The sequence below is a fragment of the Capricornis sumatraensis genome, chromosome 2 (genome assembly GCF_032405125.1).
Source record: "Capricornis sumatraensis isolate serow.1 chromosome 2, serow.2, whole genome shotgun sequence".
Lineage (NCBI taxonomy): Eukaryota > Metazoa > Chordata > Mammalia > Artiodactyla > Bovidae > Capricornis > Capricornis sumatraensis.
In genome coordinates, this window is record NC_091070.1 from 22,082,033 (window position 1) to 22,095,857 (window position 13,825).

Genomic DNA, 13,825 nt, shown 5'->3' on the forward strand with positions numbered 1-13,825 from the left:
TATATTTAGAGGCATGGGCCTCTCTAGGAGTTCAGTTAGCAAAATGCCTTTGCATGTAGAAAAAAGTCTTTCTTGAGAGCATGCTCGGTTTGAGAATGCTAAAAGATGAAAAAAGGGGAGGAGTTGTTGGAGGGCATTATGGCAGTCTACCAGAAGAGGGGTATTTTGTGAGTGTCTGTTTTCTCTAAAGGTTGATAGATTGACAGAGGACATGTGGGTGAATAAAATAGTGACAGAGTGCTAATACGGTGATGTAGGTGGGGTGGTTGGTGGTGGTGGTGGTCATGCTGGTGGCTCCTTGAACCTGTTAAGAGGAATAATTGTTGCTCTTGTATGCTTGAACAAGGTAGTATCTCCATACTGACAGTGGGTTAGATAAAATGCACTGGCCTCAGGTTAACTCTGCTTAAGATGACTGGGTTGCGTCAAGATCAGTAAACAGACTTTCCTCTTGGGATATGAAATGAATGAACAGTAAGAGATGAGGTTAAAATGTAGCCAACCTTTAAGCTTTGTGGCCAGCTGAGAAGTATTATGGATGGTGTTCATCCACACAAGAACTTATGCTCATTTTTGCATTGGTATCCCCTATCTTAACCCACAAAGCCAAGTTAAAACTGAGTATGTCTTCTACTCGCTGATCTAAAGTAGCCTGTGGGTCTCCCCCCTCCCCCCTCCCCCATACCTCAGCATTTTAGGAAGTGGGGCTTCTGTTGCCTAAAAAACAGATCCCCTAAAACGTTCTTTCTCCTTTGGAACCCTGCCCTATATGTCTGTGTTAGGATACAAGGTGAGACACTCATGGGAAGTGAGTTTTTAATTTGTCACTGACCCCTCAGTCAGAGGCTTCAACCTCCCTCAATCTGGGAGGAGAGGGATCTTTCCAACTGCTCTGATGATGTTAAATGTATCTCTAGACTCAGCGCACGTGAAATGATGCTTATTTTTGCAAAGCTTTAAACAGAGAAAGATAAGGAAGAAGGGTGGGAGGGAGAGAAAGAAAGAAAGAGACAGAAGGTAAGGGAGGATTGGAAAAGAGAAGAAACAGATCTCTTTTGGCTTCCTTGTATTTTAAAATAGCCCAGGGCTCTATCCTTTCTCCTAGAATGTTCCTCTCCCAGATATCCATGTAACTTGCTCCCTCATTTCCTTCGGGGCTCTGCTTGAAATGCCATTTTATCAGACAGGCCTTCTGTGACCACCCTATATAAAATGAAACTAAGCACCCCCAGCACTCCCTATATGCTCTAAGCTGGTGTTTAATTTTTCTCTGTAACACTGTTACTAGACATATTACATATATATATATAAACTTTTTTCCCCCTATTCAGTCTCCAGTACATATGCATAAAATTCTTTTCCTCTTCCCACCCAATAAAATGTAACTCACATGAAGGTAGGGACAGGGTCTTTTTTGATCAGTGCTGTGCTCCTTTCCCTGGGACAGTGCCCGACACATAGTAGACATTCGATAAATATTTGTTTAATGAATACATGGATGGACTCATTTTTATTTTACTCTCCCACAGTCAGCAGTATCCCAGGCAGCCAACTTTTAATGTTGGAAGGAGCCCAGCAGACAAGCAAGAAATGCCATAAATGAATTCCTCAGGGCAGTTATGTGAGTCTAGTGTGTGTGAACACTTAAACGGTCTGACTAGACGGCAGTGGGTCAAGACCCCCTCCTTGGAAATCATCCCAAACTGTTCCCTTGTGGTGGTTGCAAGAGGAAGAAAGGGTCGGGAATTGCCCTTATCCCTGAGAGGAAGCCTGTACATTGTACTCATTTTCTCTGTATTTCTGGAGCTGTCATATAAAATCCGAGAGGCCTTAGCTCTGCGGGAGTTTTCTTCCTTCTAAGGCACTCTTCTGAGTCAGCATTCTGTCTGGGAGTCCCCTTTAACTTGTCATGGCTTTCCCTGGTGAATAGTCGAACAGAGGAGGGAAGCAGTGATGTATTAATAGTAAAACCTCTGAAAAGCCCAGCCTCAGCTCCCTCCTTTTTTAATATTTATTTTTTGTTTGTTTAGTTTGGGAAAAGTATGGGGGTGGGCACAGGGTAGAGGGAATTCTCTGTGTGAAGTTTTATAGCCTCTTTTAAACACAGAACGTGAAATGATGAGCTGTTGAGTAATACGTGTATTTTACATATAAATTATTAGCGCACAGTTCTTTTGTGTTCTGTCCCCCCTCCCCTGTGTGTCTTAATTTGGGTTCAGATTTCAGATACAAGTAGTTTATTTGGAAATGCGGGAAATATCACAGGAGTGGAAAAGAGAAATAGGGCAAGGAAGGATGACTTAGTGAGCCAACTACAACTGTGGGCAGTTGAAGTTTGATCCTGAGGGGAAGGGGTATAGAACACGTGACGTGCGTGCATACTCCCTTGTGTCTGACTCTTGCAACCCCATGGGCTGTAGCCCGCCAGGCGCTTCTGTCCGTGGCGTTTTCCAGGCAAGAATACTGGGGTGGTTGCCATTTCCTCCTCCAGGGGATCTTCCCAACCCAGGGATCGAACCCACATCTACTACTTCTCGTGCATTGGTAGGTGGATTCTTTAGCACCACTGAGCCACCAGGAAATCCTTCAGGACGCACACTTTAGGCTGTTCTACCTGGGAACAAGCCAGGTGGCATATCGATGTGCCAGCTTCCTTGAATCATTGTCGAAACCTGCTCCCAAGGATATTCATTCCCTAGAGCAGCCTGCAGCCTCCTGGGCCTTGGAGAAGACTTTAGACTAAGAGATATGAATACTGGCACTTGGTGATGAGGTACACTGAACAGTAAGGCCTGATAGACATGAGCCGGCTATGAAGGAGTGAGTTACCCATGCTTCCGCTTTCTGCTAAAGCCACACAGATACCATAGCTTTATCTTTGCTCTTTGCTTTAACCTTTTTCTACCACATCTACCTGGGGGTGGCTCAGGGCTCAAATCTGTCTTGCCTTGACTTACTAGGCACCTTATTTCTCATGACAGCACCTAGTGATGTCTACTTCATGGCATGGTAGTTGTGTACCTACGTGTATGTTTTCTACTGAAATTAAGCTCCTTGGGAATCTGGATATTACCTGATGTTTTTTTGTGAACATCAGAGTGCCTGGCATGTAAGTACTTGGCTCTTGTGTAATTAATGAATTTTCCCCCCTAACTACTAGGTGGTTTAGCCAAACAGGCTATGAGAGGAAAGCCTTGGGCTCCTGAATTCCAGCTTCCTAACTTCAAATAAGATAGTATCATAAACTGCAGAGTTAGTGAGTGGATCTTAAATCAAGACAAGGAGGATTCATCTTCTCTTTTTTTCTTTTATTTTTAAGGGAAAAATTTTAAGTGTATAGTATTGTGATAAGTACATTAACATTGGTTTGTAACCATCACCAGCATCTGTCTCTAAAAGTTTTTCATCTTATAAAATTGAAACTGTGTACCCAGTTAACACTATCTCCCCACTCTCCCCTGCCCCCCACTCTTGGTAAACCAGCATTCTACTTTCTGTGTCTATGGATTTGACTACTCAGTTATTCTATTAGCCTTATAAGTGGAAGCATACAGTATTTGCCTTCTTGTCATGAACACACAATGTTCAGGATACGTCCGTGTTGTAGCTCATGTCAGAGTTTCCGTCCTTTTGAAATCTGAATTATATTCCATCATGTGTACACACCACATTTTGTTTATACATTCATCTGATGATGGGCACTTGGGTTGCTTCCCTCTTTGGCTGTTATAAATAAAACTGCTATGAACATTGTTATATAAATATCTCTAAGAGATCCTGCATTCAGTTCTTTTAGATATATATCCACAGGTGGAATTGATGACTCATGTAGTAATTTTATTCTTAATTTTTTGAGGCACTGTTTTCTATTTTTTTGATAGTAGTCATCCTGATGAGTGTGAGACGGTATCTCATTGTGGTTTTGATATGCCTTTCCCTAATGATGAGTGACGTTGAGCTTCTTTCCGTGTGCTTGAGCTTCTTTTTGTGTGCTTATTGGCCATTTGTATATGGCCATCATGTTTCTTCTGTGGAGAATGTCTGTTCAAGTACTTTGCCCATTTAAAAATCTTGGGGTTTTGTTGTCGAGGAAACTTTTTAATTGAAGTGTAGTAGGCCTAGACTGAGTTTCTTTATTTTGAGCATACTTATGTAGTGACTTGTCAAGTAACCATGGGCCAGCAGTTTAGGGACTTTCAACCCTGATCTGGCTTCAATCATTCCTTCACAGGGTAATCATAGAATCCTAGAACTAAAGGAGCCTTAGCCTCTCCTGGTTGCCATAACAAAATACCACAGACTGGGTGACTCATGATTCTTATAATTTCAGTAATTTCTTTCTAACAGTTATGGAGGCTGGAAGTCCAAGGTCAGGGTGCCAACCTGATTGGATTGTGGTATAGACTGTCTTCATGGTTGTAGCCAGCTGACTTTACTTTCTTCACATGGTGGAAGGAGCTAGGGAGCTCTGTAGGGTCTCTTTTATAAGAGTGCTAATCCCATTTATGAAGGCTCTACCCCCAAGACACAATCATTTCCCAAAGGCCCCATCTTGTAATATTACCACATTGGGCATTAGGATTTGAACATGTGAATTTGAGGGGGACACCAACATTCAAACCAGAGCAATGAGCAACCAAATGAGGAACCTGAACCCACTTCTTTTTCCTCTGTGCCCTGGGCCAAATCACCTAGTCCCCATGGATAATGTTTTCTTCATCTTTGAATACAAGTTTCTTTATCTCCTTTATCATGTCACTACTAGTGTTTTGAAGACTGGTAAATTGACTTTTAATGATTATAATGTATTTAATAACGTATTTTTATTAGGCATGAGGTTGTGCATATATTGGACTTTTACTTTTTAAATAGAGGAAAACAACAGAATGGTAAAGACTAGAGATCTCGTCAAGAAAATTAGAGATACCAAGGGAACATTTCATGCAAAGTTGGGCTTGATAAAGGACAGAAATGGTATGGACCTAACAGAAGCAGAAGATATTAAGAAGAGGTGGCAAGAATACACGGAAGAACTGTACAAAAAAGATCTGCAGGACCCAGATAATCATGATGATGTGATTACTTATCTAGAGCCAGACCACTTGGAATGTGAAGTCAAGTGGGCCTTAGAAAGCATCACTACGAACAAAGCTAGTGGAGGTGATGGAATTCCATTTGAGCTGTTTCAAATCCTGAAAGATGATGCTGTGAAAGTGCTGCACTCAATATGCCAGCAAATTTGGAAAACTCAGCAGTGGCCACAGGACTGGAAAAGGTCAGTTTTCATTCCAATTCCAAAGAAAGGCAATGCCAAAGAATACTCAAACTACCGCACAATTGCACTCATCTCACATGCTAGTAAAGTAATGCTCAAAATTCTCCAAGCCAGGCTTCAGCAATACGTGAACCGAGAACTCCCTGATGTTCAAGCTGTTTTTAGAAAAGGCAGAGGAACCAGAGATCAAATTGCCAACATCTGCTGGATCATGGAAAAAGCAAGAGACTTCCAGAAAAACATCTTATTTCTGCTTTATTGACTATGCCAAAGCCTTTGACTGTGTGGATCACAATGAACTGTGGAAAATTCTGAGAGAGATGGGAATACCAGACCACCTGACCTACCTGTTGAGAAATCTGTATGCAGGTCAGGAAGCAGTAGTTAGAACTGGACATGGAACAACAGACTGGTTCCAAACAGGAAAAGGAGTACGTCAAGGCTGTATATTGTCACCCTGCTTATTTAACTCATATGCAGAGTCTATCATGAGAAACTCTGGACTGGAAGAAACACAAGCTGGAATCAAGATTGCTGGGAGAAATATCAATAACCTCAGATATGCAGATGACACCACCCTTATGGCAGAAAGTGAAGAGAAGCTAAAAAGCCTCTTGATGAAAGTGAAAGAGGAGAGTGAAAAAGTTGGCTTAAAGCTCAACATTCAGAAACGAAGATCATGGCATCCGGTCCCATCACTTCATGGGAAATAGATGGGGAAACAGTGGAAACAGTGTCAGACTTTATTTTTTTGGGTTCCAGAATCACTGCAGATGGTGACTGCAGCCATGAAATTAAAAGACACTTACTCCTTGGAAGAAAAGTGCTGACCAACCTAGACAGTATATTCAAAAGCAGAGACATTACTTTGCCGACTAAGGTCCGTCTAGTGAAGGCTATGGTTTTTCCTGTGGTCAGGTATGGATGTGAGAGTTGGACTGTGAAGAAGGCTGAGCACCGAAGAATTGATGCTTTTGAACTGTGGTGTTGGAGAAGACTCTTGAGGGTCCCTTGGACTGCAAGGAGATCCAACCAGTCCATTCTGAAGGAGATCAACCCTGGGATTTCTTTGGAAGGAATGATGCTAAAGCTGAAGCTCCAGTACTTTGGCCACCTCATGCGGAGAGTTGACTCATTGGAAAAGACTCTGATGCTGGGAGGGATTGGGGGCAGGAGGAGAAGGGGACGACAGAGGATGAGATGGCTGGATGGCATCACGGACTCGATGGACGTGAGTCTGAGTGAACTCCGGGAGCTGGTGATGGACAGGGAAGCCTGGCGTGCTGCGATTCATGGGGTCGCAAAGAGTTGGACACGACTGAGCGACTGAACTGAACTGATAGTGTCATTTTTAAGTCAGAATTTTTCATTAGAAAACTGTAGGCCTTTATCTTTCTAGGTAAATGAGCAGATGGGACCAAAAGGGAGGAAGTAATGCTGAGCTAAACGTAAGGTAGAGCACTTCTGTTAATCTTTGGAAATAAGTGAACTCACAGAATTGCTCACTGATTGCCATTAGACAGTGTTAGACAGTGCTCTTAGGAGTTCTAATTAGAATAGATCTGGCTTAGTGTCCTGTCTTTTTGAGATCAGACAGTTTGAAGCCACCCTGTAAAAGGGACGCTAACTGATAGCTGGATTGACAGTGGCATCCTACTCAATGATGTCAGATGACAACAGGCAAGTTCAGGATGCTTGGGCTTGCATAAAAGGTCTCTGGAAAGCTCCTAAATTTTAATTTTTTCTTTTTGGAAAAAATGTGGTATAAAGTATATGTAACATAAAACTTAACACTGTAGCCATCTAAAGTGTGTAGTTTTGTGGCATTAAGTATATTCACATTGTTGTGTAACCATCACAACTGCCCATCTCCAGAACCTTTTCATCTGTCTAGACTGAAATTCTATACTCATTAAACAGTAGAACCCCACTTCTCTTCCCTCCCTGTCCTTGGAAACTACCATTCTGCTTTCTGTCTCTGTGAATTTGACTGCTCTCTGTTCCTCATACAACAGCTGTCTTTTTGTATTATTTCATTTACCAAAATGTCTTCAGTTTTCACCCATGTTGTAGCACGTGTCAGAATTTTCTGTTTAAGGATAAATAATATTCCATTGTATGGATATATATTCCACATTTTATTTGTCTGCTCATCCATTGATGTACATTTAGGTCATCTCCGCTTTTTGGCTGTTGTTAGCATTATACTATGAACATTAGTGTACTGATATCTTGAGTTCCTGCTTTCAGTTGTTTGGTATATACCTGGAAGTGGAATTTCTGGGTTATATGATAGTTCTCTGTTTAACTTTTTGAGGAGCCTCCATTTTCTGTTCCACAATGATTGCACCATTATATAGCCCCACCAACAGTGCACAGGGGGTCCAGTTTCTCCACATACTCATGAACACTTGTTTTCTGCTTGTTTGCCTTTGGTAACAGCCATCCTAATTGGTGTGAAGTGGTACTTCATTGTGGTTTTCATTGTAATTTCCCTAGTGATTAGTGATAAGCATTTTTTCATGTTATTGGCCATTTTTATACTTTTTCTGGAGCAATATCTATTCATATCCTTTGCCCATTTTTAAATCAGTTTGGTTGTTTTAAAACCGTTTGGTTGTTTTAAAACTCAGTTTTGCTGAGTTTTAGCCAACTAGTCTTCTGATTTGTAGATACTTTTAAGAGAGTTCTGTGCTGTGCCTTATGACTATATGTTCATTTATTTTGTTTATTTTTAAAAAACCTTTTCCTGTATAGATAAGTAGATACATATATTATCAATCAGTACATAAGTGATAAATACAAATTTTTTTGTTTCAACAGTATATCCTTTCAGGCTCTGATGACTTCAACCTGTACATGTGGAGAATTCCTGCAGATCCAGAAGCAGGTGAGCATATCCTTAGAATGAACCTGCTGCTAATGTTGGTGCTATTGACCTTCTGCATGCTGTGCCCTGAAAGGGCAGATCTGTAGAAACAGAGGAAGATATTTCCCCTTTAATATAACAAATTTACTGGAGAGTGACCAAAGTAAACTTTAAAATAAAAATTAGAAGCCAGATTTAGCTATAACCTTCATGCATACCCTTATCTGGCATAATCACGCTCAGATTTTTTTCTCCTAAGAACTTTTCTTTAGACTTCTTAGAGCGCCTCCTCTTCATTTTCCTCTCTCCTGTTTCACACTTGGAATATTTTTTACCTTGCTTTTCCTTTATCGATGCACACATTCCTGCTCCGCTTATTATTCTACAAACAGTTGTTAGGGCCTCTGCCCTTCCTTTGGCCTCCCTGGTAATGTTTACTAAAGGGAAAGTTTCTTTATTAATGGACAGATGTACTCCCTGGAGTTTGGCTGATCCCATACATGAGAGAAATTAGGAAGAAATGTTTCCGCATTTGCTCTAGATATATTCTGAAAAAACTTTCTGTAAGTTTGGATCTAGGCCATCTGAGCTTCCAGGCAGGAGGGATCATTCTTGATACCAGTGTCCTCACGTGCTCAGATGAGTATCTCACTGGTGGCTTCCTACTGGTAGAAAAATGCCTATTTTTTATTCTCAGGACAGTTCAATACAGCCATCTGCTCCAGGTGATACATGACATCAAACTGGAAAGTGGTAGGAAAGGATTAATAGAAGACTGTGCTGATAATATTACACAAAATGTGTCTAGGGCTTAGAGTTGAGGAAAGTTGTTGGCTTGCCTATTGCTGAATTAACAATATTGTTACCAAACATCTGCCTTTCAGAATTTGATGAGGCTTACTTTTGGAAAAGCTATCCTATTGCTATGCTCTGGTTACTAAACAAGTTACAAAAGGCCTTTTTCCCCTTCTGGAATTTGGAAAGTATGAATGAAGCATCTTACCTTTGATGTACAACCAGATGGGACAGCAACAGTCTATCTGAACAAAAAATGATGTTCTATCTCTAGAATTAGTACTGTATTAAGTCTCCCACCCCCATAAGTCCTAGATTGATTAGCTGAGAAATAAACTTGGGGCTTAATTGTATCTTAATTATTATTGTACATGATTTGAAAACTTTTCATTAAGTCTATTTGACTTTTTAAATGGAAGGTGGATAATTTCCCTCTCCCAGGACTGTTCTCTGGAATCTTTTTCATGTTTGTATTGAGAGAAGGGGGAAGAATTAGCAGTAGTATTGTAGATTTTTTTCTCCTGATGATTTCTGTACTGGCTTAGGCTATGGGCCACTGTTAGGCTGCCTTTATATGTAGATGATTATGCGATCTCTGAGTTGGCAGGGACCCTCAGAACTGATTTAGGACTCCAGTACGGAAACTGGGAAATGGGTGCCTGCACCTTCCAAGGATTGTACAGGCACAGTTAGTTTAAAGGAATCCATTTCTAGATTCTTAAATTCCATATGTATTGTCTATTCCCACCTCCCCTTTCCCTATTGTCCATCTACCACTTTACAGAAAAGGAAGCAAACAAACAGACAAACAAAAAATACCAGAAAATCAGAAATATTCCAGAAATATCTGACCACTTGAACCTTGGCATGGTGTATTGCCCCTAAGGTATAAAAATCTCTTAAGGTGAAAAAAAAAAAAAAAGCAGACAGATTCTTTAATCATAGGGCTATAGCCCAACCTGCCCCCTCCCTTCTCCTTTATCTTCTAATGCAATAAATTGCTTCTTTTTATAGTAATTTGTTTTTATAAAACATTAAAAGTATATCTGTTTGGATCAGTTGTGTTCCAGTAAGAATTATAGTTCCTTGGAGAAGGAAATGGCAACCCATTCCAATATTCTTGCCTGGAAAGTCCCATGGGCAGAGGAGCCTGGCGGGCTACAGTCCACGGGGTCACAAAAGAGTCAGACACAACTGAGCGACTGAGTTATAATTGTAATGGTAACTCTAATCCTATACAGTACCAAAATGTTAACACTTAGAGCCTTATGGTCACAGCAAATAAAAAAAATTTGAATTTGTATTTATAGTTTTGTTGGTGAATCTGATAGAATTTTTATAAAAATATATTGTGTTGAAATTTGGGGGAAAGTAAGTAAAGTAGAATGTTATTTTAAAGAGGAAAAAGGAATGATGTAAAATTTCTATTGAAAAATAGTTAGACTTCATGGCACCCCACTCCAGTACTCTTGTCTGGAAAATCCCATGGACAGAGGAGCTAAGCTGCAGTCCATGGGATCACTAAGAGTCGGACACAACTGAGCAACTTCACTTTCACTTTTTATTTTCATGCAGTGGAGAAGGAAATGGCAACCCACTCCAGTGTTCTTGCCTGGAGAATCCCAGGGACGGGGGAGCCTGGTGGGCTGCCGTCTATGGGGTCGCACACAGAGTCTGACACGACTAAAGCGACTTAGCAGCAGCAGCAGATTCCACATAGGGTGCAGTAAGTTCCCATTGCAATAAGTACAAAACTCAAATTACAAAAGCCACCTTTTTAAAGATGTCAGAGAGCTGTGGTGATAGTGTGTGAGAAGAACTAAAGTTCTGAAGAACGAAGAACCTTCCCAACTGAGCAGAAGGTCTGGCCATGCTCTGTCCCGATGGCATCTGTGCCCAGGTTGTCGATGGAGCTGCCATGGACAGCCTCTACCAGGGGTTTTCAACAGCCACATGAGTTGATAGGATATATTAGATTCAGAGGAACCCCAAGCACATGACCAGCCTTCTCTGTAGGACATTTGCTGGGTGCTGGGGTTGCACTGAGGGGAGGGGACTAGACTGGAAAGCAGAATGAAATGCCTGTGGTATACAGTGCTTAGGAGACAGAGTCCCCTAGTGGGAGGCGGCTGCTCCCAGGGCATTTTGAACCTTCTTGGAAGAGGATGACACAGAGATAAGCTTAAAACCTCCAAAGGACAGAAGCTGAGAACAGAGGTTTCCCAGGCTCTCCATCAGAAGCCTAAGAGGCCACACTCGAGGACGGAGCTGGACCAGAAAGGCAAAGTGCAGTCTCTTGCAGTCTCCTGGCGTGTAGGACACAAGCCCCCATTAGTGGAAGAGACCTGCAACCTGCAGTCTCCAGGTCTTGCCTTTGAGAGGTTTGAAACCAGAAGTAGACTTAGTCTGACTAAAGAAGCAATCCAACCCTGACCTGGTCCCTCCTGATTGGATTGAGGGTGATCAGCCCCTTACCTTCCTGAAGAAAGAAGTAGAATGGGTAAATGCTAGATGGAGGAAATGACTTTCATCTCTGTATCAGTCTGCTACAGCTGCCATAACAAAATCCCACAGACTGGGTTATTTAAACATCAGAAATGTATTTTCTCACAGTTCTGGATGTCCAAGATCAAGGTTCTGGCAAGTTTGATTTCTCCCGAGACCTCTCTCCTGGGCTTGCTGATGACTGTCCTCTCTTTGTGCTCTCACATGGCCTTTTCTTGCTAATGTCTCATTGCGGATGTCCCTTCCTCCTCTTATGAGAACATCAGTCTTATTGGATTAGAGTCCTACCCTTATAATTTGTTTAACGTTAATTATCTCCTTAAAGCCTCTGTCTCCAAATAGTCACCTTGCGGGGTTGGGGCATTGAGATACGAATTTGCGAGAGACACAGTTCAGTCCGTAACAGTCACTGTGGTTCTTTATCCTCAATGTCCAGTATGCAGTAAAAAAGTTATGAAACAGGAAAATGTGGTCAGGGATCAAAAGAAGCCAATCCACAATATTATCTAGATACTGAAGTCAAATAATCAGGAGCTTTAAATATTGTAAATGTGATAAAGAAAATAGAAAAGATGGACAAAATGGATAAAAAGTTGGAGAATTTCAACAGAGAATTGGAATCTACTTAGAAAAAAATGTAGACATTCTAAAGCTGAAAAATATGTCTAATACTAAGAATTTTTTGGCTGGGTTTAATTGTGAAAAGAAAGGTTTGGTGAATCAAAGACAGGTCAATAGAAGACATTCGAACTGAAGGACAATGAGAATAGAGAATGGGAAGAGCTAAACCAGAGTGTAAGAGACAAGAGGGACATGGATGATCTGCCATATCCATATGAAATCGAAATCCCAGAAGGATAAGAGAAAGTGAAGCAGAAGTGATACATGAAGAAATATAGAAATATATAAAGAAATATATAGCTGAAAGTTTTCAGAACAAATGAAATATGCCAATTTTCAGTTTCAAAAACTCCAAAGTAAATACAACTATACAGATTCAAACAAGCAGAGTAAATACAACACACCTAGGCACATCATAAACTACTGAAAGCAAAAGATAATGAGAAAAAGCCTAAAAGCAGCCTGAGAAAATGGACAAATTACCTGTAAATAAACAGCAGTAAGATTGATGATCAAACGATGGGAGCCAGACTGTAATAGGATATCTCTTAAGTGCTTAAAGAATTAAAACCTGCCAACCTTGAATTCTTACACGAGGAAAATATCTTTCAAAAATATAGGTAAAATAAAAGGCATTTTAAAAAAAGAAATTATAGAGTTTTAATATAATTACTTAGCAGCCTTCATGAATTAATGCATCTAGACCTTGAGCATCGACTGGTTATTTGCATTACAAAAAGAAAGGCAGCTAGACATTATGAGCATGCTGATGGGAAACATGGTGGTGCCTAGAGTCTTGCAAAGTACAACCACCCTGAATCTGATCAGACCTCAGGCTCTAGCTTTGATTTGCAGGTAGCACAGAGGACAGAGGGGTGTGTTGTCTCACTACTACATCGTGAGGATACAATCCACAAAACCCAGACTGTCAGAAACTATAGGTGAAATGATCTTATGTTCTTCAACAGATACATTCTGATGATAAAAGAAAGGATGGACAGGGAGTAACCTGTTGTATAAAAAAATTCCAAAAGATACATTAACCAAAGCAAAACTATTTAGGAGGGAATTCCCTGGAGGAATTCAGTGGCGGTTCAGTGGTTTAGGAACTAAGGCCCGGGTTTGATCCTTGGTTGAGGAACTAAGATCCGACAAGCTGTGTGGCGTGCCCACCACCCCCCTCCCCCCACCCCAAATGAAAAGGATTTAGGAATGTATACTGAAATGAATAAAAATTGTTTTGAAAAGCAAGAAAGTGATTAATACAGAAGTCAAGGTAATGTTGTATTTGTGGGGTTTTTGTTTGTTTGGCTGCCCTGGGTCTTTGCTGAGTGTGGGCTTTTTCTAGTTATGGTAGGCGGGAGCTACTCTTCATTGAGGTGTGCAGGCTTTTTATCGTGATGACTTCTCTTGCTGTGGAGCCTGAGCTCTAGGCCGTGTAGGCGTCAGTGGTCACGGCGCCCCGACTTAGTTGCTCTGCGGCATATGGGATCAAACCCGTGTCCCCTGCATTGGCAGGTGGATTCCTAACTACTAGACCACCCAGGAAGTCCCAGGATAATGATGATCTCTTTGGGGAAAGGAAGAGGTTGTAATAGGAATGAGGCACAGAGGCCTCTGAAAGGCCAAGAAAAATTCCATTTCTTAACCTGGGTGTTGGTTATATAGGTGTTCGTCTTACGAAATTTCATTAAGCTATACTTTTTAAACTTTCATTTGACTTACGATTTTCCTTATTTACTTTCAGCTGTGCTGGGTCT

The 13,825-nt window shown here is 41.1% G+C and overlaps 1 protein-coding gene across 1 annotated transcript in view; it reads left to right on the top strand.

The window, feature by feature from the left end:
- Window positions 1–13,825, top strand: part of DCAF5 (DDB1 and CUL4 associated factor 5) — a 94,140-nt gene that overhangs the window by 58,496 nt on the left and 21,819 nt on the right. The window contains exon 7 of the mRNA XM_068963369.1: window positions 8,099–8,165. Coding sequence (XP_068819470.1) covers window positions 8,099–8,165 — 67 coding nt within the window. The remainder of the gene's footprint in view (window positions 1–8,098; window positions 8,166–13,825) is intronic.